General features: G+C 38.0%; 1 protein-coding gene across 1 annotated transcript; it reads right to left on the bottom strand.

Moving 5' to 3' along the window:
- Positions 1-1337: 1337 nt before the first annotated feature.
- Positions 1338-5602, bottom strand: LOC113114162 (serine protease 23-like). The gene is made up of 2 exons (XM_026280955.1): positions 5355-5602; positions 1338-3434 (listed from the first exon to the last, which is right to left on the bottom strand). Exon 2 carries the CDS (start codon positions 3420-3422, stop codon positions 2292-2294), a length of 1131 nt encoding a protein of 376 aa, XP_026136740.1. The 5' UTR covers positions 3423-3434; positions 5355-5602; the 3' UTR covers positions 1338-2291.
- Positions 5603-25779: the final 20177 nt, after the last annotated feature.

Raw genomic sequence — 25779 nt, 5'->3', positions numbered from 1 at the left:
TTGGTAAATCCTCTGTGCAAGGGGACTTTTTATTTTTGCTTTGCCCAATTTGAATCTAAGTTGGCTGTTAATTTTGGAATAAGCATTGATCTGTAAACCAATATAAAAGATGTTTGCTTACATTTGTGTTTATATTCTGCAAAAAAAAAAAAAAAATGCTGTTTTATCAGATTTCAGCATGGTTTATGCACTGAAATATGTGATGATTTGCAAAAATCATAAAGTTTCAAATGGATCCCAACAAAGAGACTCTGATTGCTTTCTCATCCTCCCTATGGATTTGATGGGTGGCTGTTTTGGGATGCAACTGTGGAAATACAGTATTGTAAAACTGCCCTGTGCCCTCAGTACACTACAAGTTGAAGCTAATAATAAAAAATAGCTTTTTATACTATATAAATAAACTTCTTGGATTGCAAATAAGTGCATTTAGTTCAAATATAATTATGATTCCAAGATAACTATCAAACTGCTGAACGTCAGCTACAAAGTCCCTTTTAAACAAACTTCATTGACTCAGTTCCTGAACACATCCGTTTATTACAGGTCTGTTTTGTTTCGGCTCGATATCTGACTCTTGGCACCCAAAAGAATCAAATACAGACAAAACTTAAATGGGCAGGTGAATGCTAGAGTCCATACTCTGATTAATGTAATGTACCACTGTATCTGAATTCGCTTTATGCTAGTATGTAGAGGGTCAAAGTAGTAGTAGTATGCAACCTGAAAACTAACCTATTTCTGATCAGAAGCAGCCAAAAAAGAAATGAAGAACATTCTAATAAACTAGTATATAATATTTAATTATATTTGTTTCTGTTTTCCTTTAAAAATAATTACTGGAAAATGTGTCCTATATTGAAACACTGAGCTACTGTAATTCTACCTAATACTGTAATCATGCCAGTATAATAAAGATGTACCCACGTGAAGCAGTGGAGGGCAGTAGAGATTTCCAAACCCCGATGAAAAACATCAACCATCCACCTTCCTGTGCTCAACTACAATCTCTGACCTTTTCCCAGTGTGCTCTAGTAATTCTGAGATTATGAATTAACAAACCATAAATCAGTAGCTACTGCAACACTGAACTAGTATATTATAAATAAACATAATACCAGCCAAAAGTGTTACTGTGCCTGTAATGACTGGCAGGATCCTTTTCTTTTTTTTTCGGGATTTGCACTTACCACCAGAGGGTACCAGTGTCGCATTTTACATACAGACCCCAAAATTGTAATCGCGCTCTCCCAAATAATACTTGAAACAAACCACACAGAATCATATCTAGTGTTTCCAACAGCTTCCACAGAAAATAAAAAGTCCTCATTACAAAATGACCGCTAAACTTTTAATTGGAATGAAAATGACAGCAAAAAACAACAGACATACTTAAGTTTATTAAAATAAAAGCTTTTTAAAAATAGAATTATAATCAAGATTTACCCCACACCCTTTCTCGTAGTTTGTGTCCAGTCTTTATATTAATCCAACATAAAAGAATATAAATAATTTCTCTAAACATACTGTAATGTTAGCAATATGAGGTCTTCATCTGTCTTGGAAAGGAGTATGTAACTATAGAAGAGTGAACTATATTCAAAGCGCCAGATGATTGCGTTAACAAACAAATGCTTTCAAAAGTATACTTTAAAATTCTGTTTTACTAACTCTCAATTTAACACACATACAACACATCTCACAGTCATCGATCTGATGTTACCGTGATAATAATAAATCAGAAAATATAAAAAAATTGTATGCTTAGTAGACCAAGATGATATGCAGGGATGGAAAAGAAGGAAGCATAGCCATTTTGCATCTACTTTTAGTCACCAAATAAACTGTATGTTAATCTAGTGTTAACCAAAACCCAAGTGATGTGAGAAGAAAACCTGTCTCCAGCCCAAATCTACTTTCTAAAAGTGCAAATAACAGCTTGAAGCATTTATAATGTGTAATGTGAACAAAGCAAGGCTGTGTGTATTGAACATGGGCAAAGACTTGACAGATAATTCTACTGGGTTGTAGGAATCAAAGTCTAAATCTATGAGTAACATTGACAGTAAAGTGAGCAAATACTAAAGGTAGTGGTTAAACAAAGTTCCAGCTCAACCCATGCGAGAGATCGAAGCCTGTGTGGGTAGCTATCCTCCAACCATGGACAACTTTTTTCTTCTCAGATTCAGTAGCCACACCTGTAAAAGGACTATAAAGTGCAGTTTCAAACACCAGGCATATCATATTTTGTCCAATGATTTGATGTTGTCCCATTCCTCTGTGTCATATTTTCAGTCTTGACTGCAGTCCACCTCATTTCCATGAACCCAGTAACAGATCTGAGCAACCTTCAGCGGAGTGAAGCGAACAGCCACGTTGTAATCGCGATTCTCGCCGTTGATTTCCAGCCACTGGTGGCCCGAGAAGATCCCAATGACCTTGCGCTCCCAGCGCTCTAATGTATCGTCCCACACGCGGCCGTAAACGCCAGAACCGCTCGCTCCAGGGCGGGCGTCACAGTGCTGGTAGATCAAATCGTTGGACTCGTCCTCCACGGGACAAAAGCGGTACACCAGTTCCCCAGGCCGGTCGCTGTCAAATCCAGAGAAGTGGATGCGTTTACCAGCCAAACTGTCTGAGGAGGGTGCCACAGCCAGCCGCATGAAGGGACGCCGGTGAGGCCAACGCAACTCAAGCAGAGCGTAGTCAAAATCCATGCTGACGTCTTGAGGGCCTTGAATCCAGCCTTTAGGAACCCGTGTGCGTTTAACTCTCACCCAGCGCACCAAGGGTTTCTTCATGGGAGCCTGACCCGGCTTTGTACCGTTAACAGACGGAGGGATTAGAAAGCCCACCCTGAGTTTCCTCGCTCCCTTGACGTAATCCTTCCCATCATGCACGCAGTGGGCAGCGGTCAGGACATGCTGCTGGGACACCAGAACTCCAGTGCAGCCGGTGGAGATGCGGACGGCTGTGGAGAACGGGTAGTCCAGAAGGAAGTGGTCACCGCGGATGTTAAAGCGCCCGTCTGAACCGTAGATCTGGCGCTTTAGCCGCTTGCGTCTGGGCGTGGTTACTTTGGGCCGCCTGACATGAAGTTCACTGTCGTTCTCTTCCAGGTCAACAGTGGTTAAAGTTCGCGAGCCGTCTGCATAAAGAGTTTCAAAAGCTAGTTGTTCTTTATCTGTGTCTTCTCCTTTGTGGTAGCAGCTCTCGTTGCAGTGGGTAGTGAGCTCCAGCTGAGCTTTGGCGCTGAAGCGGGAACGGGACAGAGGCAGGGTGGCGTGAGGTTTCAGCGAGGGGAGGTGGGCATGGGAGTGATGGCCAGATTCTCTCACTGAAACTGAGCTGGGCAGGAGGAGTAGGAAGAGCAGGCCAATACAGCAAGGATGGGCCAGACCCAATCTCCGGTTAGGCATCATGGCTTATGCAACCTAAATGCAAATACAAAAAAATATGCAAGCATGAAATAAAACTCAAGATCCTCCATGTTGCAGATATAATGCTAAAGAAATTTAATGCTGAGCCTTCATTCTTAAAAATAGGTTCTTTATGGGCTTTTATGGTTCCATGCAGAACCTTTAACAAAAGGTTCTATATATAGTGGATAAAAGTACTTAACATTATTAACATTTTGAACACTAAAGGCTGGAATACACTTCATGACATGCTTTTCCAAACACTAGGCATAATACATTTTTGTCTTTGCAAATGGTTAGAAAAACACGCTACAAGTTTAAGACATTTACAAGTTTATACACAACTAATTTACACAGAAACATGTGCCTTGTTTCTAGACACATGACATGACAAATCATACACTGTCCCAATACCTCCATACTATATAGTATGTGACAAACAGTTTGCTAAGATTAGTATTAGAAAAACAATACTCCTACAGGGTCTCTGGAGTGTGAATTCAGTGAACACTTGAAGCCACAAGAGAGGAGTTGTGAATAATGGTGAAGCAATGAACTAATGCTGGTAGGTCATGTGACAGTCGCAACTTGATGGATGTAGTACGTCCAAAATTCATTCATACTATCCATATTCATACCATATTGAATGTACTTTCAATGGTTCTGATGTAAGTTAATTATATAATGTAGTACCTACTTTACAACTTGTGATTTTGGATAAAAGCACTGCTCTAAAATCTACTCAAAGCATCAAACATATTCAGATATCCTCCGAATGGATAGAATCACAGCCTTAAGATAAAATCTGTCAACACAAGTTTGCAGGCTGGTTTTAACATTCGATAACTAGCATCGAAAGTACATTTACACTGAGGTAAAAATGAGAGCAAAAGTTGTATAGAATACTTAAGCCTTATGGGAAAAAAAATGTTTTAAGAACTTTACTGAAGGATTCTTTCAAGAACCCAAAATAGTTATTCTATGGCATCGCTGCGAAAACTCACTTTTGGAACATTCATTTTTAGGAGTTTTAGTGACATCATTAGTAATCTACAGATAAGTGCAGTGCGTTTTGGTCAGTGCTCAATAAAAAGACAAACACTTAAAGGAAATGACCTATAGTGTCTGAAGTAGCCTAAAGTTTATAACTAAAGATTAACTTCTAAAACGGTCTCAGACATATCATTACGCCTTTAAAAAGAAATTCAGCCAGCCATTAAATTTAGCCAGCTCTAATGTGTTTAATAATACCAGTGGTTTTAGATATCACATTAAGCATTTACACCCACTGGCCTGTAAAAATAAAGTTTGTTTACTAACTGCTGTCATGTATTATAACCATTTTTCATTTAATGATAAGCAAATTTAAGTTACAGTCTGGGATTAATGCACAACGCACATAATAGTCTATAGACATAAGCATAATACAGATTCCTTGAGTAGACCCAGTATAAAGGGAAATTATCATCTGCTCCATTCATCATGGACACCCATGTGTGACACCTGGGGAATTCCCTGGACACAACCTGTTTCCCACAACAATCCCTTTGTGCTGAAACCCCCAATCTCGTCTTTTTGTTGTCTTTCACATCTTGAATGAATGTCCAACCAACCCTATCCACGCCTTGCGCTGTTAAACTCAAAGAAAACAAACTCTGTTTACCTTCCTCACTTTCCAATTGCGCCTGTACAAACCACCAACTCTAAAACACTTGCGCAAAAGGCAGCTTGGTATTCCAATCTACACAAAATGAGCATTTTATAATGGCAAAACTGCTTTCAATTAATTGCAGTTTTATTAGGAGGCATCGCAATTAAAACGAGTTTAATAATACATACAAAAAGAGCAGCAGTGCACCACAGCTTTACGCAAACCATCTGTGAAGAAGAAATAATACACTTTAAAAGAAATTCGTTTAACGAATGATACTTTACTTCAAGCTGTGTTAATAATGTCCAAGGCGAGTTTAAATCCAAATCACATATTCTTCTCCTGGAAGTTCACTGGGTATCCCAGCCTCCAGGTTTACTCCCATCTCCACTGTGAAGTGCGTGACAGGACCGCCAAAAACACACAAGCCTAGTCTTTCTTCAGATACTGATTCTTTTCAACGGCCCTTATTTCATCGCTTCAGACACCACACTTGCCCTCCGTTGAATGGTGTAGTGCAAAACTGAGGTCGTGCAAGCCCAATAACCGAGGCACGATGCTGCGCCTCTCCGCGCGGTCCTAGTGCCTCCACCGCCGCAGGGATCAAGGCAAAGATGGTGCGTCCAAAAGCAATATCTATGTGTGAACAGATACTTTGTCAGTACTGCAATTCCTTCTGCTCTCAGTCGTATTTCTTTAAATGTAATGACAATCCTGTCTGCTAAAAGACGCTATTCTGGGCATGCCTTGGCACACATTAAAATATTCCATCATGTGTTATTAAACTGTCTATCAAACATAGGCCAGAGTCATGGCAAGCATGTCTTGAGGATACACATTCCTCCTCACTTCAGTTAAATTACACTACATGTACTATGCCACTGAAAGCAAGTGCAAGCACATGTACATATGTTTAGGTGTCTCTTTTAACATCTATTGCTTATTGTGACTCCTTAAAGCTACCTATGGGTGTAACTAATATTACCTGTTATGGGTTAAAGGGGTTAAAATGACCGATTGTTGCAGGGTTGGTCTTATAGCAGGACACATTCCAGAAATACTTGGGTGTGTTGTAGTCATGATGGCGTCTTGAGCCATAGTGCAAGGTTGAATATAACCTTCTGACCTTGATCTTCCTTTAGCACTCACAACACTTGCCCTAACCTGCACAAAACACTCTGGAAAGCTCTCTGAAGGCATTTCTGAACAGGCATTGCACAAAACAAGGAGCTTTTAACCCTAAAATACACAGCTTTAAATAGTCTCCAATAGTACGCATGTGTGTGTAGGCAAAAAGAGAGGAAAAAGTTTCAATTGCTCAAATGCATTACAAAGAGCGTATTAAATCATATCACTTTTGCTCAACTAAACAAGCCATACAATCATGTGCCAAAGTATTCTAGCCTGCAGCCTCAGTAAAAAAAGATAATTGTGAGATAAATTTGAAAAAATAAAACAAGAGATGGTGTGTTTCAAAGTCAAATTGCAAGAAATAAAGGCACAATGCGAGATATAAAGCCACAATTGGGAGATTTTTATTTTGAGGCTTTCCGTTCATGTTAGTGTTTACTATATCTGCTTCATTTACAATAGAAAATACTTTTTCCACAATACCCCAGGGCTGTTCACTCAACCTGCGGTTTTGCACCAGGATAAGGAATGTTTGAAGTCTTGTAGGGGTTCTGGAAATCTGTAAATGTCTAATACCGTAGTAAAACACTGTTCAGTGATGGTATCATGTACTACATTGAGTATCACGGTGGGTGAGCGAGATTCTGTTGACATGTGCTGGCACCGACACGCGGTTCACATTGTCTGTTTCCTGCCCCTTTTTCTCCAGGTTTTCTTTCAGACACTTCCAGACATATATCTCATTTAACATCACAAGCCACCAGAGACTGAATTGGATATTATTCTAGCTGACAAGCCACTGATATTTGCTTTGTTCTTTCACGGTTAGCGATAAGGGGTTAGGACATTGGAAATGCAGCCTAAAGCTCATTCACTCGACAGGAATCTGCTACCTTGGACAATCCCCAGATCTCTTTACAGTGGGACTCTTGTTCTTGACCTGTCCTGGCTTCATGCCTCGTGGAGGGAGGTGGGGCCGTGAGGAGGGGCCTTTGAAAGTGTGGCCATTCCTCCAAAACTGATCTTTTATCACCTCCAGCTCCAGCTTAAGTCCTGTGCCTCTGTGGCCTTTTCTTTATTCACCAGGCCCTCTATTTTCAGAACAACTGATTCTTGTCTTCTCTTCTTTAGATTTTTTTTAGACTAACAGAAAAACCCTTTACTAGCAGCACTGGATAATTTGCAGTAGGAGAGACTTTGATGCTCCTAGTTAATGGAAAAGGGAAATTCTTCTACTGAAGGATGCAAAACAAGTCAGTGAAGAGGACATTGGGTTTCCTTTACAGACATATACACAACTGTTATTATATAATGTTTCAGATCAAAGCCATTGTAGTGCATATTTTTAAGCAGGATACTGTAGCATTTTTGAGTTGCTAAAACGCTCAAATAACCAAGCACAAAATTAAAAACAACACTTTTCTATAGCTACATACATTAAGTAGGGTTGGGAACCAAGAACCAGTTTTATTAAAAGAACAATACAGTAACTGAATGATCAAATCAGTGTGATATGCACAATAGGACCAGTGAAGTCTGACACAGGACCAATGCAGAGGTGGCATGGAATCTGCATATGAAATAGTATTTAGATGCATTTAAACAGACTGTTTATTGCAGGGCATGATGCATTAAACCCGCAGTTACAAATACATAATATTTTGATGATTAAAAAAAAAAAACTGAATACTACTGATATTTAAAATGATTTGGGGGGGGGGGGTATACTTAAGTAGGTGGCAGTAAATTAGGAACTTGTTTCTAAAATAAAAGTCACTTAATATCAACTTATTTATTGAACTGTTCATCAAATCAGTATCAATGAATCATGCTGACATTTGGAGAAATATATCACTCTTCGTGTGATATTAACTTTATCACATGATTTAAATATGAAAGACATATGAAAGCTGTATGGGGGCATTTTTGGCCCCTTATCTTGAATTTCGGTGGGATTTCTAATGTATTTTAATAGACTAAATCACGCAGTGAAAGCGTGAACTCTAAATGTGCTTTTGGAGTAGTCTAACTTACATCATGTAAGTGCATGCGTGCACTGTCTGAGTGTGTTTTTTGTTTGGTTTTTGTGATATACTTGATAATGTAAAATCGCACAGCAACAATTACAATATTATCATAAACTCTATATACTGCACACCTCTGAAGTTGATTACTGAGCTAATGATGCTTATTTTTAGCCAAAAACATACAGCGCTTTCAGGGAATTGAGAAAAACTTTTACGAGCTGCTTCTTTTAGTCAATAAAACACACATTTTTTTGTAAATCACAAACACTTGTAAATCACTTGGAGTAGATACTCAGTTTGAACAATGATTCCGTGGACCAAGAACTGATGTTTGATTTATGGCCAATGAGACCCAATTAGTGTAATTATTGACACACTGTTAATACACCAATGTGAATTTAAAGATAAAGACAAAAATAAAGGAATTACTGAAAAAATGCCACCTATTCTTGTTCTTTTCTTTTCCTGAAATTCCCTGAACTGTTAAGGAATCGCAGTTGGAACCAGAATCATTCAGTTCGTTATGATTCCCATCTCAATTATGAGTGATTCACAGACAATGTGTATGGGGGACAGACGATAGCAGACTTTTTGTCTTGAACTGTAAGCGGAGAGGCCACAGTAGCCTGAAGAGTATTCAATAACAGTCGTTTTTTAAGGGGCCATGCTTTCTTTTCTGCACAGGAATAAAGAGCCAGACCTATTCAGTTGCACTCCTATTAAATGCACTGTTAATGTATGGATGAACTCTGTCTTACATACACAGGTGTGGTTTAGATTAGTGCAGAGCTTCCAATCTTTTATAGGGTGTAGAACAGAAGTCCCATTTTCTCCAAACCCTTAATTCCCATTACACTGAGGCTCAGTGTACAGTAGCCATCCAAGCAAATAAGTATTGTTAACAAGATCAGAGACTCCCTCTGTTCTCTTTAATCCATTAATTGACTTTTGGTTCGACCCAGTGATTTGGACTCACAACAGCGGAAAAAGCTTTTCATAACAGTAGTCATTGTATTTGACTCACTTCCACAGCATACTGCCAATCAGACCCCAATATGGGAAAGATGACACATAATGTGTGCATGGACTATTTCTTCAGCAATCCCTTATTTTAAAATGTATTTAAAAAAATTATTTAAATATTTTTTACAAACAAGCAACAAAGTTTCTCACTCACTTAGAGTATCAGAGCATTAAAATTCTGGTTGAACCCCTGATGTCACATCCTTGCTCCGTTTCTGTACCTGGGAACATTACAGTTGCATTGCTGTCTATGAAGAGTCAGAGACATCTCGGATTGCATTAAAAATATCTTAATTTGTGTTCTGTAGATGAACGAAGCTATCTGAAGATGATTGAAGCTATGGGTGAACTATCCCTTTAACCTATATCACAATTCTCGTCTTTCAGTCCCCAAATTGAATACCCCCTGAAATCATAATTAAGACATTGTTGCACCATTTAAGACTTTTTGTGGCCTTACAATTTATACAACTAAATTTAAGACATTTTAAGGACCCGCGGAAACCCTGTTTTTAGCTCTTCCATCATGTCTTTTTAATCATCCATCTTTTTTAATTGGACTTCATCAATGCGTCAAACACCAGACGAGGTTCTGGACTGTCCTTTGTGTCTTACTGTTCCCTGTTCCCATTCAACGGATCTAACTTATCCTCTCCCACAACACAGCTGTCCACCTTGACTCTGACCACTGTGCTACACAGTTTCTTCTTTCGTCTTCTCTAACCTCTTCTCATTCTGTGCTCCCCCTCCTCATCTCGCAGGCTTGTTCACCCCAGGAGCTCCAGAGGGGTATAACTGCAGCTCTGCTTCCCCACAGTATGAGCTCATTCCCAACTTGGCAGCTCAGAGGAGTGAGCGGAAAACTGACACGCAAACACATCATTTGCAAAAACAAGCCGAGGAATGCAGAACAAAATATTCTTATCGCAAAAACATTTATAAGGAGCATGTAACTGGCTCCAAGCACCGGGTTGCTCTGTTTAACTGAAATAAAACATTATTAATAAGGACTTTTCCTAATCCTTAAACAACTTTGTAATGATAAGCTGCTATCATGTTTAAGAGCTCAGTCATACCAATAACTGGAATGAATTTTTGGTCATTAGAAAAGTAATTTATGATAATTACTATTATAGGCTGTGTGCTAAAATGAGATCCAGAGTACTAACTAAATGTAGAAAACTGAGAATGGCGTTCCATATTTTGATTAATTTGTCCATTTAGGAACAAAAACAAGGAAAGACAAACACTGTGACATCATCCACTGTGCTGGCATTTTTACCGTACTGGAAAATGATTGTTCTCATGGTGAGATATGAAGCCAAGAATAAGAGACATGTTATTGAACCAACCTGCTGTCGGCAGCAGAAATGTCTGACTTCTTGCAGTCTTACATAAATGTTTCTTTTTCCCATTACAGTAGCTGTGGAAGAACCCACCACTTATAGCAATAGTTCACTCAAAAATTAACATTTTGTAATCACTCACTCTACTCTATGTCATTCCATCCTGTATTAAGAAATGTACAATCTGCTCTTTTCCACACAAAAAGAAAATGTTTTAATAAGCTTCCAAAATGGTTTACAAAAGCACCTTTAAAGTATTATAAAAGTGGTTCAGATGACTTTTACACTATATTCCAAGTCAAAGCATACTTTGAAAAATGTCTCATTGTTTTGGCCACTCATTTCTCTCTCTCTCTTTTTTTTTTTTGCATACAGGTTTGAAATGATATAAGGGAAAGTAAATGATCATTTCTGATTTTCATGTTCATTCTCTGACAAACTGTTCTTCCACTGGACATCTCAAATGTCATTTCCTGTAAAGTATATTCAAACGTACACAAGACAACTGTTCTGTACACTGTCATGCATACCTGAAAACAAACAGACACATGATTATTGATGATGGTATAAAAGTGATTTCTGCTAAACATTAAGCCTGATCCACATCTGAGAGGAGTTGAGGAAATGATTTAGTCATTCCCAGCAGTGTTCTGAGTGTGAATAGTCATCATGTCAGGAGTGGCAGACAGAGACAGCTGTAGAGAGAGAGTCTGAAGTGACTGCTTTGCAGATGTTACCGCAGACACAACTCCAACACTGATCTGGACGCCTGACCTCTTGAAAGGACTCCCATACTAATGGCCACTTTAAAGTGCTCCACGTCAGCCCTGATCAATTGCGTGCTGCATATTTTCAAGTAATTCTGAATAAGAACATTTATATATTCCATAAATATTGCAATGAAACACTGAAAGGTTTTATATCAGCATAGTGAGCTGATTGGAGAAAGGGCTTCCCTTACCCATACAGCTGAGCAAATAGAAAATTCTGCCGTAATCATGGCAGATTAATGCACATATTTTGGATAACAGTCCTCCACTTTGGAGCTTTGGGTTCATTTATGGTTCAGACTATGAGAAGGAGACGGAGGATTATGGGAGAAAGGGAAACAGAGAAAGAAAGATTATAAATGAATCCCAGTCTGTCGTTCTCTAAGCCAGTTTCAGTTCACTCAGACGCCCAGAGCAACATTTAAAGAAGACATTATTAAGTTGCACAGAACTGAACTAAAAGAAATGTATGAAGTGACACTCCCACGTGGAATAAAATGCCTGGATTAAATGTCATCTACATGTGTTAAACGTTAAACCAAATGAAAAGTTTTTAGTAAGCTTCTCGTGATATACAGTATTCTGCTTTCCTGACCACATACCTTGAACTGATAACACACTGAAAAGCAATCAGATGGCCTTACTGCTTTAACACGGAGCTATTGTGGCCATGTGGGGGAAGAGAGCAGAAATCAAGCAGTCTAAACCTGTGTTTAGTTATGACAGACACAAGTTAAAAAACAGAAAAATCAGCTCAGGCTCTCTGTAAACAATCCAAAATATTTACAGTGGGCCTCACGGTGAACCGTTAGCACTGCTTCTTTGGCTCTCACACGTGTATTTGCTCTGTAAGCTCAGGTGATTTTCAAACACTGACTGCCAGGATCTCTGGTGTCTTAAAAGAAGACAAAGTATGGATGGATGGATTTGGTTTTTATTTTTATTAAATCTTTTGGCATGTTGGTATTTTTATTTAGTTTTTTGGCATGTTGGTGCTATAAATTACTTTTTAAACTTCTGCCACATAAACTTTTAAAAAGCAATTGTTAAATTTTTTCTTTTTATCTCTAACCTTTTTCTTAGAATTGCAAGCTTATATCTTGTTATAGAGTTAACATCTCACAATGCTACTTAACATCTCATAATTCTTTTTCTGAATTCGGGGTTACACTCTTTTCCACCACTACAAAAAAGTAATTCCAAATTTATATCTCACATTCCTACCTCACATTTACGAGTTTATACCATGAAATGTGAGTTATAAATTCCAAATTGCAAGATATAATCTCAAAATTATATGTTTGTATCGCACAATTGCAATTTTCTCAGAATTGTGAGAAAAAAAGACAGAATTGCAACATGCAGTAACCTTTTTTCTCCAATGATAGAAACAAGCTTCCACAGTATACAGGTTAGAGCAACATGAAGGTCAGCAAATAATGATCAAAGTTTCATTTTTGGGTGAACTAGCCCTTTAAGTAAATGCTGAATTCTCTTTCCCTTTAAGGAGAGAACTAAGCTGAATAACAAACAGGGTTGTGTTGGGATTTGATAAGAATGACAATAGTAATTTACACGCCAACCATGACAACTGGGAGTGACCGGAGGAGCGGGCTGAAAGCCTCTCGAGGCAGCAGACTCATGTAAATCTGTCTCTGCAACTGGATTGTTCTAGAATGACTAATGCCACATCCTAATGCATAAAAGAAAACTACAATATAAACCACTGCTCATGATTATAGCGGCCTGCCTGAAATATGAAACAGAGTGTGTGGCCACAATTTCAATTTTCAAAAATATTCCTTTACAGACCACAGATTTTCTTTCTAAGCTGTCAGAACGAATATATATCTATACACACAGCATAAGCTCATGCATAAGCAAAGACGACAAAGAAACAAACAGAACAAAGACCTTTTCATCTCCTAGGTTTCAAATGTGATTGCTAATCCAACGCAGAGACACGTTTGAGCCTTCCGGTGCATTGCAGTCGTCTGCACGACCGCAGTTTTCCTTCACCACAGCTCAAACTAATTACCAGACGTACTTCACAAGCCAAACAAACTGCAGCCTGCGTTTAGTCTCTGATACTGCGTAATGAGACATTTCCCCTTCGACACTTTACAAGAAAACAAACAAAACTGCTTTCCCTTGTACTTTCCCTATAGCTCTAATAGGAGTTGTAGAGCACCATCCTTATTTTTTTATAACATACATCATTATAGAAATGTATAAATGTATTTAAACATTCATACCGTGTCGATTTATATTTAGACTTATTTCATTAGACTTTCAGACTTCATTCAAAAGGATGCAAAACTATTCAGCTCTGCTACAATGTTTTCTTCTAGCCTCAAGCATTTGGAGCACCAATGCCTGCCAAAATTGTGGAACAGGAAAAAAAAAAATGAGAGAGAAAGAGACAATCGTGGACAATGGATAGGACGGTTTTACTTTTTTTTTTTGAGAGAGAGAGAGAGAAAAACGGTGAGTCGGATGAGGGGAAGAAAATGTGGCTTCTATTCCTGCTGCATTCTTTCCTTCATCAGGAATTCACTGAGGTTTTGGCAGGCAGCTTTTATTACCGGAGTCTATCTCCTTTACTTGAAGAAGGACAAACTGTATGGAGAGTGCTGGGATAACTGTGCTGGAGACTGAGCTGTTAATCAACATACAACCTTTCTACTCCATCTATTCATAAATAACAGCCATAAGACTGGGTCAAAGCCACCTCACACTACTGGCGATGAAAAACAGCTCATAAATAATATCCTCGGATTACACATTGCCTCTTCCAGGTTTTGTTTTAATCTGCTTTACTTATCTCAATTTTGGTATTTCGATATATTTCAAAGAGCCTTGCCCTGACCTGGTTTTTTATCAACTTCTTTCTGTCTGATGTGGATTCCAGCGCTGTACAGTGAGCATCTGTCCTGTGGGGCATTAGCACCAGCAAGACCAGGCTCATCACACCAGCACTGTCAATGCATGTCAGTGTAGCAGAAGAGTTGTGCACGATCTCAAACATTTAGTGTCTGGCCAAAGAAAACATGAGGGGAAAACATCATCCCTGGCCATGACAGCAGGAATTTATCTGAGAGAAGCTTATAAAAACAGAGCGACGGTGCTGTAAAAGAATGGATTGTGAGAGCGAGTCAAACAAAACCAACATCCCATCCTCACATTAATCTGCTCAGAGCACCCGCATTTGACACAAGCTCTGTGCTCTATTCAGGACATAAAGTACAGAGAGAATGGGACTGTTACAAGACTCTTACACTTGCATACAGAGACTATGGGAATAAAGCTCTCTAGGGCCTTCCCATAGTTCACAGCTGAAGTGAGTAAGCTCTTTTCTACACTGCAAAAAAAAAATTGTTGTCATGTAGACGATATATATTTAATTATAATTTAAAAATTTAATTATAATTTTTTTTTTTTAAGCTTTATAGTTTGTTAAAAATGTACTCACCATCAGGTCATCCAAGATGAGTTTGCCTCATATTTTGAACAAATTTGGAGAAATTTAGCATTGCATCAATTACTCACCAATGGTTCCTCTGCAGTGAATGGGTGCCGTCAGAATGAGAGTTCAAACAGTTGATAAAATCATCACAATAATCCACACCACTCTAGTCCACCAACTAATGTCTTGTGAAGTAAAAAGCTGTGAAAATCCATCAAGATGTTTTTAACTTCAAATGAGTCCCCTGTAATATTTCTTTCTCCAATGAAAAGGTTGTTTAGTCTGAATCAGGAGACAAATCACAGATCAAGAGCTGTTTACAAGCCAAAACAGTCAAAACAATTCTCAACAAATATGTCTTGGATTTGATGCAAGAGGACAACATATATGGACTTTTTTCACTAGAGGAAAATGCAGTGCTACATTTACCCAAATCTTTTCAGGTGAAGAAACAAACTCGTCTACATCTAGAATGGCTTGAGGATGAGTGCATTTTCATCAAATATTCATGTTTGAATGAACAATTCTTTTAAGTTTAGGTTTCATTCCAGGTTCAAATAGCTATAGCTTAGCTATAGGATAATGGGCAAAACCTAGCTCTTACAAGCGCATAGAGCCCACATCTTTCAGATCCCCAAAAAATAGTTTAAAATAAAATCATAGAAGCAAATTAAAAATGTTATTCGTTCTTTCGTGACATCAAACTTGATGCTTTCAAGTTTCACATTTCACTTTAGAGCTTCACAGATGGAACGATTTTCAGTAAATAATGGAAACTGGCTGTTTGCTCTCAAACGTATTCTTCACAGCGATATATTTTAATTCTACAGCTCTAGTTTATGAAACTTTGATCTGAAAACAGTCCCATGATTTAATGTTTTAACAGCAATCTGGCCCTGTGGTGCATGAGGTGTTGGATTTTTAAACGACCCATATGTCATTAACAGCAGACTCACAGCAGCACAAATGAGCCAGACATAAGAAATCCAGTTTCTGTTGTGCAATGTTAAAAGTTATATGATGCAAAGACGTGCAATAAATGTCCTGCACTGACTTTCTGTTATCCTCTTGTGTATCAAACCTCAGCTCAAGAGCAGGCGCAGCTGTAAACAGCGCTCAGACTCTAAGATCAGTCCTGCTGCTTTTTAATTAATAGCATGAGGACTCAGAGACTGAGATGAGATGATGCAGAGACTGGGCTGCAGCTGCGTGTCCTCTTGTTCAACCTCTATCTTTTGTCCGATTGAGCACAAAATCCAGTATCCCAGGAGAGAGCCTAGTCTCCCTTATATTCTGCCAAGCACAGGCTAATACATCCTTCCCCGGCACATCCCCAACATCAAATTCCCAGAACCAAAAGTTAGCATGCTGGTGGCTCGGAGCGCCAACATCTTTAAATACAAAATGCAACTCATCCTTCTACGCATATATGAAAAATGATGAGGATAAATGCATTATCTCCAGGAGTTTAGATATTATATTGCTGCCAGTGCAAGTGTCTGTATTTACGATGAAGTCCGGAGTCTCGGAGCCAGTCCAGTTCTGAAACCGTAAACTGTCAGGGAGGACCAAATGTGAAGCAGCTGACAGCTGTTATTACGCAATACTTCCCAAATGACCCATAACAATCACCTCAGGGGGACTGGCACAACCTGGGCAGATTGTAAACCACTGACCCAACAGGTACAATCCCATCTGAAGACTTCCTAAGCCAATCTGCAGTGAAGGTGTCGCAGATTTATGTGCATAGTTTTCCAGGGTGTTGAGTGAAGAGGACGCTGAAAGCTGTCAAACTCAACTTCTTCCTCCACTGCTGAGGAATAGAAGAAGTTTTTTGTCAGAATAAAGAAAAAAATTCCAGGTTCAGTGACAGCATTTGTGATATAATGCTGTTAATTACAAAAAGAAAAAGAAAAAAAGAAAGAAAAAAACATCCTCTTGCTCATAATTGCCCGTGTTCTTGTGTAAATATAATTTGAGTGAAATAAACTTTCTAACCTTTTGTGTGCAAAGATTCAACCTACAGTCCACTGCTGTTAACCTTAAAACCCTAAAACAAATGTTGAAAGTTATGATTTAAAAAGCTTTAAAATTTAGAAAAAACACAGGTTTTAATATAAGAAGGAATGTCTTTTATAAAATTGTAAACATGCTTGTAAATGAACCAAAACTGCTAATTTACTGCCATTGTAAATAACATTAAAGAAAAGATAAGTTTTTTTTAATGGTATTCAACATTAAGCTACAAAAGCTGACAAATAAGTTGTGTTGAACCAGTTCAACTTCTATTCAAATAGTCACTTCTGTTACTTGTTACATTTGACTGTGAAGTCAAAAATAGTTAAAATATTTAATCCTAGTTTTAAATAATCAAAACAAGCTGATGTGAATCTAGTGTAGTCAAAGCTGACAATATAACAAGCCTGGCAAAAAACTGACAGCGCAGCAAGATTTAATACAACAGAATAAACTTCACAAAATTGTAAAACTTGTGGAGTTGATTTATTGCAGAGCATCTCTGCTTTTATGTGTCTATAATACAATGGCTTCTTCTGTGGTTTTTAACAGGCAATTGTAATGGAAGCCAACACCTAGCAGAACAACTGAACACATGTCTGGGGTTGCACACATCACCTTTAAGGTGTTTGCATTGTACACAAAGGGATAAAGTGAAGGTTGAATTCTATATCCTTGACCTTCACTTCACTTTAGGCTAGCAATTCCTCTAAAAGGCTTGCATGAAACATTAGATTGAACCATGCACTTTCCTCATCTTCTTGGACGCTGATGAACATGAACTTCTGACATGCTCCTTTAATGGAGTCGTGAATGTTCTGCCAGTAAATGATAAAGTGAGCTCAATTTTCCACATCAGTCAGGAGGCTGGTCTGGACAAGTTTCACAGCACCCAACAGAAACCCCAGATGAAGAATAAGCGGTTTTTGTGTGCACATTCAATATAACACGATTAAGAGCGTTGACATTCAGACCAATGAGTGTGGTGTTACTTTTATAGGAAATCAACTTACGCGACAACAACCAACACTAACTAGTGACGTTTTGTTCCTAAATGACTCAAACGAAGCATATGATTCAATGATTCACTTGTCACCGCATATGTAACCTGTAAAAAATCCCCACCACTAATAATGAACAGACCAGACTAACAGACGGTCTAAATCTGCAAGCACAGAAAAGCGGAGCGATATAAACACACACAGTAAGTCAGAAACATGGTCCGAACGCTTGAAATGCCTGCACGGCCAATCAAATGTGAGGCCTGTAACTAACATTTTAATTATGAATCTTGTGTATTAGTGCAGTTTTATCTCTAATTTTCAGTTAGCATACACACTTCTGAGTATGACTGGTTATAACCCTGAGGACCATGAAGGTATATTGGGATAATTGACTTTCCAGCGAGAAAGTTCATTACATTAAACTTACATTAAACTACAAACTGCAATGGGCTATTGTGAAACTAATGGCAGGAAAAATGCTGATTACATACAAAGGGAAAAATCAAGATCAATTAAAAACATTAACCACAAGTACTAAAGTGCACGAAGGGTACAAAGACTGAACATTACAAAGCTGTTTTGTATCTCCAGGATATAAATCAGACTCAGTAGGAACCATTTATGGCTTTGATGATCACATAGAAACTGCATGACAAATACCAGGAACAAAAAAACAAGGAGACTAGCTGAGAGCACTGATGTTGTTGTGACAGAAAGTGGTGGGAGAGGCTGAATTAATATCATCTGCTCAATGCATATAGTGTATTTCGTACAAAATTGCCTGTTGGGCATATGAAACACAGATGACTCTGGTTTCAACCTAGAAAGACACCCAGTGAACTGAATACAATCTTTTTAGGTCAATAAAAGGCAGTATATTGATGAATCTATACTTCTTTGTTTCTCTTTTTAAAAAACAGTGGAATATAAACTAAAGGTATACTTTGCTGAATTTCTCCATTTATTCTTGATCCAACCTATGTTTTTCTCGTTTTGGCTGGAGCTACAGGTACAGAACATCCGTGGAGCAGCAGAATGCCCAAGCGAGTCCAGAAAGCTCTCAGCACTTTGTAATCCTTCAGCTCTTTTCCTAATGACTGACCTTAAAGCCACAGTGTTTATTGTGCACAGAGATATTGTGCTGTGGTAAAACAGCGGGAAAGCATGGAAACATCAATCCTTTTTAGATAAAAAAAAATAGTGATTCCAGCCATCATGGATTATAATAATTTATAACTTGCAGAAAGACTGGAAAATAAGCGAACGGAAATAAATCCTGCAGCTTTGTTTTGATCTCAAATGTACACTGTGAATTACAATGTTTTTGGATTGTTTGTCCCACAGAAATAAATGGAGATTAGACTTCTAGATGACCTTTAGCAGTCTTGTGACCATGTGACTCAAGCAAACAGATTTCAGCGCACGGCTGGTTTACACTTTCTTTGGCCGGCACAGCGTAAAGATCTCACACTTACTGGAAATGCAGATCATCGGTGAAATCATTGAGGAGCTTTAATGTCTTAAGTAACATACAGAAACGAAATCCTTCATACGCCTTTTGAAAACCTTGTCACAAACAGGCACTAATGGACTTTTAGTGCTGAATGACATAATGGCATAACACACTCCAGGGACCTGAAGGTTGGCAGTCCACTTGGTTCCCAAAAAACATCTCATACAATGTGCAAAATAATTCTGCAAGCTCACTCAAGTCGGACTCTACTGCTCCAAACAGGCCACCACAGATAATTCTGCGCACAGATGGAATTAGTCCTCATGTACCACATCTAAAAACAAGATGTCATATTAAGTCATATGCATGTGTTTGTGTGTGGCAAGCTGCTTTCACAGATTTAAATGCTTGAGAAAGATTAGGAGAGAAGAATGCAAACAAGCACACAACACAAAAACCTTATGATAAACATAGCAACTGAGCTGATGCTTGGTTTAGGCACATGTCTGTATATTTTGTTTAGAGAAAACCTAATGAAGAGTTATGGATGATGAGGGATGTTTTTTGTTTGCAGCTTGGTGATAAATATAAAGCATCCTTAGATGTGCAGTTACTCTGAAGATAGAGCTGTAAAGAAGTGTACACAAGTACATAGATTGTAATATTTTTGTTTTAATCAGTTCTAAATCTGATAGTTAGACTGTGTGCATTAGTGGTGGGGATTTTTCTGAGATTTTTGTTACACCAGTAGGTGGCGACATTGACTCATTCATTAAAGAGTCATTGAGTGATTCAATAAACTGATTCATTCAAACACTCTGATTCATTCAGGAAATAAGTCACTGGCTGAATCCAAAACTGTATACTTCCCTAATCCCTACAATAAAAAAATTTTTATATCCAGATTGAAAATTTTCGTTAAACAGCAGACAAAGAAAATACCTGGATGACTTACTATTTCTGGTGAAATTCTGAAATGCTGAATCTAATGCGAATAAATCAAATCTGATGCTCATGAGACCAGGGAGAAGATAATGGCAGTGAAGAGATGCAACTGATGCTGGTAGGTCAGTCACATGACAATGACAATATGACAAATGTCTGGATTACATTCATACGACACACATGCATACATACAACATACTTTTTTAATGGTTGCAAAGTAATTAATTAAAAGATATACCTACTCAGAAGGTACACAATTTCAAAAGCAGCCAATGTCTTAATGAGTGAGTCATTGAATTATTCACTCAACAGTTTCCTTAATTCAACATTGATTTGTTGAGGAACAAAACACCAAGGTTTTACAAAATCACTGACAAAGTAACTGATAATATTGTGTCTGAAATGTAAGTTAGTATTCTTGTTTATTTTATTGTTGTATAAAAACAATCATACAGTCATCCAATCTCGCTTGTGTGGTTTTGCTTAATTGTTTTATTATTAAAACTTCTTCTATGTAGTAACAGTTTTATATAATTGAATGCCTTCGTAATGTGGACAATTAACTTAGCAGTAAGTAAATAAAATACACAGAAGACAAATGAAAAATACCACAAGAGAGGCAAAAGCATTCAACTGAAGTCAGTATAAAAGTTCAAAACCAAACAAATTCCCTGTGGTCTGAGCTTCTCCTTGTATGTGACTGACCCTTAGCTGGAAATCTCCATAGTGATGCCAAAGACTATTCACTGAGCATTTGTCTCCCTCTCATCAGTTTTATACGGAGGGTCGTACATCTTTAGCACCATCTTCTCCAGGAAAAAGCATCCAAAGGAGTTTGAACAGAAGCCAGTGCTCCTAATGCCTACTCGTTACACAAAGAATGACAATTTGGAAGAACGTTTTAAAACCTCAATAAAAACAACTTGCCTTACTTTCACACATCATCTGTAAATAATTTGCCTGGCAGCAAAGCGAGAGCTCTTGTGCTCTGATCTTCTCTTGTTAAGACGAATAGGTCTCATTAGATTCTTCTCAACTTTTTAACAAGGAGAAAATAATGTTTGTTTGGTTTATAAACCCATAGCAGCGAACATAAAAATACATTATTCCTTTTCCCCCATAAAAACATTCGGGAAGGGTGCCATTCCTGGGATGGAGACCCCCTGAATGCCTGCTGAAAAGAAAACCAGGCCATGGGGCTCTTGAAGGCTCCAAAACCACTTTGACAAATTAGATGCAACAACTTGACACTTATTTGCTGTTTTCCATCTTTCAAAACAAGCATCTTGGAGTCTAATACAAAAAATATATATTTCACCAGGTTGCCAATGATGGGGAAAAGTCTGTTCCAAATTATAGGAAAGAAAATTATACATTTGTACTTTGTGCTGAATGGATGTCAAGTTCATACAAACAAATTCATTCTCACATTTTATGTGCAAATTCCAAATTTCAACCCAAAAACGTAGTAATAAATCAAATAGCATTTGTAGCACATGAGGACACTGACTTAAGAGGATAAACGATAATACTGAGATGGCTGCATGACAGCTAACAGAACGAACAACAACAGCTGATGTTTATCACACTGCTGTACTAAAACTGTGTGAGAAATTCTCCACCCAGAATGCTTTGAGGCACATGTCTGCAAATCCTCTTGAGCTGGGCTCCCTTAGTCACTCTCTGTCCATCGCCACGAGGTACAGAGCTCACATTGTTACTGAACAGCCCTCTCTCTACAGCCTTCCCTCTCCCTCCTACTTTTTTTTTTACAGTGGCATGTTATTTACCTCAAGGGACCACCTTGTAAAATAAACAGGCAAATAAAAGGGGAGATGTAACAAAGCCCTGGTGCCTCCTCCAGTCCTGCCATGAAAATAAAAAAGCATATCCATTTCCCCTCCCACTTCACTCAGGCAGCTCCAGCTCACAGGTCTTATTTTACAGATTTTCCTATGTGAAACCGCAGCCATATGTGCTCGTGTCATTCTTATAATAGAGAAAATGGGTTTTGGAGGAGCTGGGGTGAGCGGCGAGGGGCGTGAACTTTAGCACAGTCACGAAAGTGTTTTGCACATTCAAGATGTGTGTCTGCCGTCTGCAGATTCTCTCAGGCCTCGAACAGCGACTTGGCAGAGGATGCAAGCATGCGTGCAGAATGACAGCTCTGGCACACATGCTCATGCCTTCTTTGTGGCAGGGAAATTGGATTGACACATAATACTCTCCCAGACACACAACTACTTGTGACTCTGATAAGCAACAGAATACCACAAGGCAAATGATCTGGACGGATGGTCACAGAGTCTAGGCCAGGGGTGGCACAGACCCAAGTGAAATTAACGTTTATATATATATATATATATATATATATATATATATATATATAAATTGGATGTGAAAATAAAATTGCAGTACAAAAATAAAACAATGCAAACATTACCAGAAATCACTTGTTTTTTCTAAAGAAACACTGTCCCAACAGCGACACCAGATTTACAGCAGGTGTCAGCATCTGTTGTGCCTCCCCTGAGCCCACTGAGTTTTAACAGAGCCTCTAAAGCGTCAGGTGGGTTTAGTGGGGTGTAATTGAGAATGAATGGGGAAAAGTCACTTGAGAGGGGGCAATGCCTCCATCACGATATGATTGGATGTGACTGGTTATGTTGGGCTGTGATTGTTTCATGCAGTAAATCCTGCCTCTTGTGTTTGTGGTATGAATAAACAACTTAATGGCATAAATGGGAAGACATATTAAAAATAGATACAGAAACTTAGATATAACCACTTTAAAATAAGACTTGAGATGGCCCTAAAATGTGATCGGTGGGAGTTTTATAGTGAGATATCAACTTGTTGAAATTCAAGGTAAATCTCCTTGTCTGTGACCATTTTTACTTAGCTTAGAGGACTAATGGTCTAAAAAATGCAAAAGTTAAAAACTAACTATTAAAAAGAATAGCTGAACATAGGTTCACAAATAAAATATATAGTATAAATTGATACTGCCTTGAGTTACTATTTTAAAATAAATGTAAAATGCTTAAAAACACTAAACTGATGAGATTCATACTTGATAAATAGCACACTGATTATATTGTTAATGTAAAAATATAAAACAGAATTAATTTATTTCTCCCTCTCTGTCTCTCTTCTGATAGTTTCAGGAATGTTTATTTAGAAACAAACTCTTACTGCAGGTAAAGAAAGTTTATATCCAAATATCTGAAACATTATAAAAAAATAGGGACTTTTTTTGACTGGGGGGCCTGTGCCTCAGTATTTCTGAAAGGCATGAAACGCTTCTGGTCCAGGCTAACAGTAGCCGGTTCACTTTGTTCACAGCTGGTTTTAATATCAGCTGTAATGACAGTGTGGAAGCAGGACAGGCAGAATTACTCTGGAACCTGAAGACAAAGCAAAAACTATCCCCTACTGGTGCTGAACGTGACACATCCATCATTCTGCGTGTTTATTGTATATTTTCCACTTGTATAAAGTAGAGGTCACATGAAAGATGGTGCATTTTAGAGTGAAAGATATATAGAGCTTGTTGGAGAAAGGTCTCTGGGGGTTAAATAGATCACACCGCTTCCACTGACCATACATAGTTGTGTTTGACCTCAGGGACTCCCTAAAACCAAACAGAAGGAGATAGAGAGAGTTTTTAAGTTGTGAGGCAGCTGCTCCATCACTCTCGCCATTTCATTCCAATCCCCCACGAGACTTCCTGCTAAACCATTAGTGGTGCTTACTGTTTAGGTTAACCCTGGACCTGATCCATCCCTTCACACATAACAGGCAACAGAGACCTGAACTCATGCGGGTCAAGTATATTATTACAGCTAAGGTTTAGAAGACTGACAAGATTCAGACTGACTAAAGTGGCGCTAGTCAAAATTAGGCCTACACTAATATGTAACCAATGAACATATTCAATCACAAAAATATCAAGCACAACTATTTTTAACACTTGATAAGAACTGTTTCTTTAGCAGCAAACCAGCATCATAGAATGATTTTTGAAGGATCATGTGACCCTGAAGACTGAAGAGTTATGTATGATGCTGAAAATTCAGCTATGACGTCATATGAATAAATTACATTTTATAATACGTTCAAATAGAAAACAGTCATTTTAAATTGTAAAAATATGCCACAATATTATGGTTCTAAATGTTTTTTATTGCTGAGCAGAAAAGACTTCTTTCAAATATACTAATAATCTTACATACTCTAAACTTTTGAACCTGTATGCAAGAATATTTGACATGGTATGTACATTTTTCACTTCTAGATGTTTGCTATTAGATATTTAGCAGATATAAGGTTATAATGTGGCTCATTCTCTCTATTCTGATTGTGTGGCCCAGTGCAAACACAAACAGGCTCACAGCATCATGAGCAGTTCACTATAAAGCGATTAAGACTTTGTGCTGGAGTGCATGATCTGGACGATTCCTCTTCCTTCGCTTCTCTGCCAACGTCAACTGGAAACCTGGACACGTCTCAACAATAAGTCATGAAAACACTTTTCAAAAACAGAAGGAAAATTATATTAAACTAGAAAAGGTCTACAATAAATTAGGGCTCATTGCAATGCTTAAAAGAGAACAGAAATGTTATGGGTCACGCTACTGAGGCCTGCTGTCAAACAGTCAGTGGAAATTGATGGTCATAACAAAAGGAATATTGACTTTCAATAGAATGAATACAGTGGTAAGTAATAGTGCTTATACTGGCTAATATTGGGATATAATGGCCTGGGAAGAAAAAGAGAAGCACGCAGTCAGTGATGACGTCACAGAACCCCTCAGAGAACCGGAACCACATCGCCATCTAGAGGCTGCGCCACGGCACAACACAACACAAACAGAGCTGCTGATTAATCTTTCAACAAAATGTTTTAAAAAGAGTTGTCATTTAATGCAACGCTAGACCCAAACTGTTCATAAAAGTAATGTATACAAATAATAATAATAGTGTATGTGTATATATATAAGTGTGTCTGTGTGTGTGTGTATGTATGTATGTATGTATATATATATATAAAAAAAAAAAAAAAAAAAAAAAAAAAAAAAAAAATCGCACAATAAAAAAAAATTCTTAAAATCCACAGGAACACCAGAGTATTATTTGAAAGGTTTTTATTAATTTATAATACAAGATTTAGGGATTTTGTTTTTTTACAATGAATAATTTGTAGCTAATTTTCATAGCAGTGACAATGATAAACACTCTTGCAGTAATTGGCCAATCAAAACAAGATTGGAGACCGTTTCTGTGGACACTCTTCCCACAACAACTGCACTCTTTCCAAAAAAAATAAAAAAAGCCTCATACACTCACTCTCACACACAATTAACACGAGTCAGCCATATGATGTGTACTAATAAAAACTCAACCGTACTCAGACGAGATAAAAGGACTCCATTATTAATAATATTAATTTTCCACAATCAAAAGGCTAACAAAACAGACGGCATACAAACATTAGGAAATAAAACACTTTTCTTATTCTTCCGGCC

Source organism: Carassius auratus, chromosome 14 (assembly GCF_003368295.1).
Source record: "Carassius auratus strain Wakin chromosome 14, ASM336829v1, whole genome shotgun sequence".
In the NCBI taxonomy this organism is placed as follows: domain Eukaryota; kingdom Metazoa; phylum Chordata; class Actinopteri; order Cypriniformes; family Cyprinidae; genus Carassius; species Carassius auratus.
The sequence above is the reverse complement of the archived record's forward strand: the minus strand, read 5'-3'. Positions and strand labels throughout refer to the sequence as shown.